General features: G+C 32.1%; 1 protein-coding gene across 1 annotated transcript in view; it reads left to right on the top strand.

Moving 5' to 3' along the window:
• The first annotated feature begins 3,006 nt into the window (after positions 1 to 3,006).
• LOC107867644 (uncharacterized protein At4g08330, chloroplastic) overlaps positions 3,007 to 4,084 on the top strand; it is a 9,425-nt gene continuing 8,347 nt past the window's right edge. Inside the window, exon 1 of the mRNA XM_047410879.1 lies at positions 3,007 to 3,364. Coding sequence (XP_047266835.1) covers positions 3,288 to 3,364 — 77 coding nt within the window. The 5' untranslated portion in view covers positions 3,007 to 3,287. The remainder of the gene's footprint in view (positions 3,365 to 4,084) is intronic.

Raw genomic sequence — 4,084 nt, 5'->3', positions numbered from 1 at the left:
TTTGTCCCTTTGCACCTTAAGCTGGCCTCTCACAGATTTATCCTTAAAAGGATATCACAATTTTCATGCCTTAAGGTGGACAAGATTTGTCCCTTTACACCTTAAGCTGAACATTGAAAAGAGCTCATACTTAAAGAAAATCATTGCACCATCTTCAAGTAAAATTGGTCGGACTTAAGGTGATGGAGGCGAAGTTAAACTCTCGCACCTTAAGCCGAGACTTAAGGTGACGGAGGCGAAGTTAAACTCTCGCACCCTAAGCTGATTGTTGCATATTGCTATCTGTTTCAATTCTCAAAAAAAAAAAAAAGAGAAGAAATAAGAAAGAAAGCAAAAACACAAATAGAAAGGACGTTACCTATCAAAGCGTTGTGATCTTAAAAGTTGTATATCACCAACTTGGATTGAGACAAGATGCCTTGATGAGAATAAAACCCTCAAAATCTAGTTTGAGGAAATAAAAAAACCCTTTGGTGGTGATGGTCCCACATCAAGAAATAAATTATTTGGTGAGGCAATGCAAATATGGAATCCTCTGTCAAGATGGACTTAAAAAAATCATCTACAACAATAAAAAAGGTGTTAAAAACTAAATTTTTGATATGCTATACATGCATGTTTCCGGTATCTATGATCAAGTGGATCATAATTTCAATACTTTCACATTGAGATATTTTTTTTTTGGTGATGTCGCGTAAATCTGAAATTGTTGATGCATCAAAACTCAATGTTGATTTCGGGATAACACCTGAAAATATCTCAATTGTATTAAATTATGAATTTTAGATATGTTATAAATCTTTGTGTCTAGTTTCACAAGAATTAAGCGGCTTGTGATTTCATCCTTCCTATTTCAAGATATGAAAGGTTTAGTAAAGACGCGCAGATCTGAAATTTTCAGCATGATAAAATTCAGGGCTAACTTCAAAAAATTATCGAGAATTATATTGAAAGAATTTGAAGATGAATTTTGGATATGTTATATATCTAGAAGTCTAGTTTTTGAAATATCAAACGGTTCATGATTCTGATATTCCTACAATTAGATGTGAATTTTCTACCACTAACATGCTGTGCTGAAAAAAAGTGACGAAAATAAGAGAAAAGTAGGAGGAAAAGAAATTACCTCAATATTATTGATGGCTTGAAAATCCCAAAATTGATATTGAAAAAGTGGAGAAACTACCTCCTTTTATAGAGTTGTAGGATGAATGTTTCCTTCTCCAATATAAATTCAGATTGGAATAATTTCCATCTCCAAATTCAAATTGAAGATTGTTTCCTTCTCCAATATAAATTCAGATTGGAATAATTTTTATCTCCAAATTTAAATTGGAGATTGTTTCCTTCTCCAATATAAATTCAGATTGAAATAGTTTTCATCTCTAAATTCAAATTGGAGATTGTTTTCTTTTCCATACAAATTCAAATTGGGGATTATTTCCTTCTCCCATACAAATTTAAATTGAAGGTTAATTTCTTTCTTCCATACAAATTCAAATCGAAGGTTGTTTTCTTCTCCCATACAAAGTCAAATTGAAGGTTGTTTCCTTCTCCAATCTAAGTTCAAATCGGAAGATTTTTATTCCTGATTAAGTAAGGCGATAAAAAAGTCTTCCAAAATCTGTTTGAAATTAAATATCATGCCTCACCAATGGGTCTTAAGTATAGAGATTCATGGAAAAAATGAGAGAGTTTTGAGAGGCAATATCAATATGGTTCGGCTTTGAATTTTTGAATGTGGTATTCATAGGTATGAGGATTGTTGAAACACGAAGGAAACATGCTTAAATAATCATACTTCAAGGCTAGTCTCCAAAATATTAAATGTCTCGACAAGTTTTGAAGTAGGGGGCATTTGTGGGCGATGCAATTTTATTAAATTTAAATCCGTACAAAATTCGGATTATATTAAATTCAAAATATATTAGTCCTAAATAAATGTTGTGGATTAATATAATTAGATTAATTATTTAAGTCCAAACATATATGGGTTGAATTAAAGTCCAATTTTTATTGGGCTAGCCCATTAATTTGGGCTATAAATAATGAGTCCACTTTGCTAAGCCCAAGAATATTGTCATATTCTAGAGGCCCAAATAAGCGGCACGTGTCAAATGACGTGGCATGCCAAGTCAAGTGAAACAGCCAATAGGACCGTGCCACATGTCAAACTGATGCAGCAGACCCATGAAATAAAAGCCCATAAAAGACGCCACATCACTTAAATCTGATTGGTCAAAGGAAGTTCATATTTATCATGACTCTTCCTTTCCTACAACTATAAATAGGGTCTCATAATTAAGAAGAGAGACCCCAGAACTCTAACAAGTGGCAAGAGAAAGCTCGTGGATCAAACACCGTAATTTTTCTAAAAAGCTCAAGCATTCAAATCAAGTAAGTTCAAGATCAAGACCACAATATTCAAGAATAAGCTCAAAAGCTCTTGAATTCAAGCACAAGTCAAGATCAAGTCCCTCAAGTCCATCAATTCAAGTTCAAATTCAAATTCAAGATCAAGCTTTAAGCCCTTGAATTTATATTTGAAAATGCGAATCAGAGGATTCATAGAGATTGTAACACTCACATTGAAATTAATAAAATTGATTGTTGCAATATTTTTTTCTTGTCCCGAATTATTTATTTTTCGGCCTCGAAACTTTTATTGTCCAACAGTCCATATTATCATCAATGAAATGTTTTGTAACTACACAAACTATAATTTATTTTAAATCACAAATTCTAATTTATTTATTTTTAATTTTGTATCAAGTCAAATTAAATAACATTAACTGAGATAGGTGGAGTAATATTTTTTGTATAGTTTTTGAGTACTGAAACCTTAATTTAAAACATTAATTTAATTTAACTCAATTTAATTTTAAAGATTAGTCGAATTCTTAAAATATGATAAGTAATAGTGAACGATGTGTAATTAATTTGTGGGACCCAGGTCCACCCCCACCTCCGTTAAGCTCCGACCCATGTTGTTTAACATGATGTCCCTATTCAAACAAATTAGCAAATTATACTCTTCCAACGTTCAAACCCCTTCTCTCTTCCTATTTTCTCCAAGTCATTTTCTTTCCCTTTTTTTTCCCATCCATTTTCTCCTTCCTTTCTCCGGCTAAACTTCCGGCGACAGTCACAAACTCCGGCGTCGTCACATCCAACTTTAATTAATTACATCAATAACACTTACCCTTTAAGTAATTAATCAATACAAAACACGACCACCTTAGTTTCTCTGCCATTGCTAACTATCTTTTTTTTGTTGGGTTGTATTAATGGAAACTTCATGTGGGTATCTGAATTATCATCAAAATTCCTCGTTTGGTTCTTCTAGAAGAGACGTCTCTTACAGGTTCGCTTACTTCTCCATCCTTTTTTTTTTTGAGAATTAAATTATTTTTTATTCTAATTTTTAATTATAATTCGACATGAAATTTATGATCCTGACATGAACTTGGGTTTTTATTTTATTGGTATTTTCTCTTGGTTACATTTTCTTTTTAGTAAAGAATCTTACTTTAATATGTGATTTAAAAAAAATTGTGATTCAAATTGTAGTTTTTACTTCAATAGCACTTGTTTTTGAGTTTAAGTGTGTTAATAGGTTGACTAAATATTGGGGAATTATTGTTTCTTGGCTTCTAACTATATTAATTTAAGATTAATCTCATGATGCTGACTTGCCATGTCCTCTTTATTTCCGTTTTATCTTTCTATATACTGCTTGGAACTGTTTTTTGATTGAGCCGAGGGTCTATCGGAAACAACATGGTAGTGGTATGGTCTGCGTACACTTTACTCTCCCCGACCTTGCTTTGTGAGATTACATTGGGTATGTTGTTGTATAGTTCAATTTTTAATTTCTTAAGTAAAGAATCTTACTTTAATATCCAAAGGGAAAAAAAGGGTCATTGGGAATTAGGATTTTTGGGTTATAATTATTGAGTTTGGGCATGTTTTGGTAGGTGCACTAAATAATATTTTTGGAATCATTTTCTGTGTGTGTTGATTGGATTCTGCTGTTGGAACTCTATCTGGCTTTTAATCATATCAATTTTAGCATTAAATTACA

This window comes from Capsicum annuum, chromosome 4 (assembly GCF_002878395.1).
Source record: "Capsicum annuum cultivar UCD-10X-F1 chromosome 4, UCD10Xv1.1, whole genome shotgun sequence".
NCBI lineage: Eukaryota > Viridiplantae > Streptophyta > Magnoliopsida > Solanales > Solanaceae > Capsicum > Capsicum annuum.
Note: the sequence above shows the minus strand (reverse complement) of the source record. Positions and strands in the feature narration are given on the sequence as shown.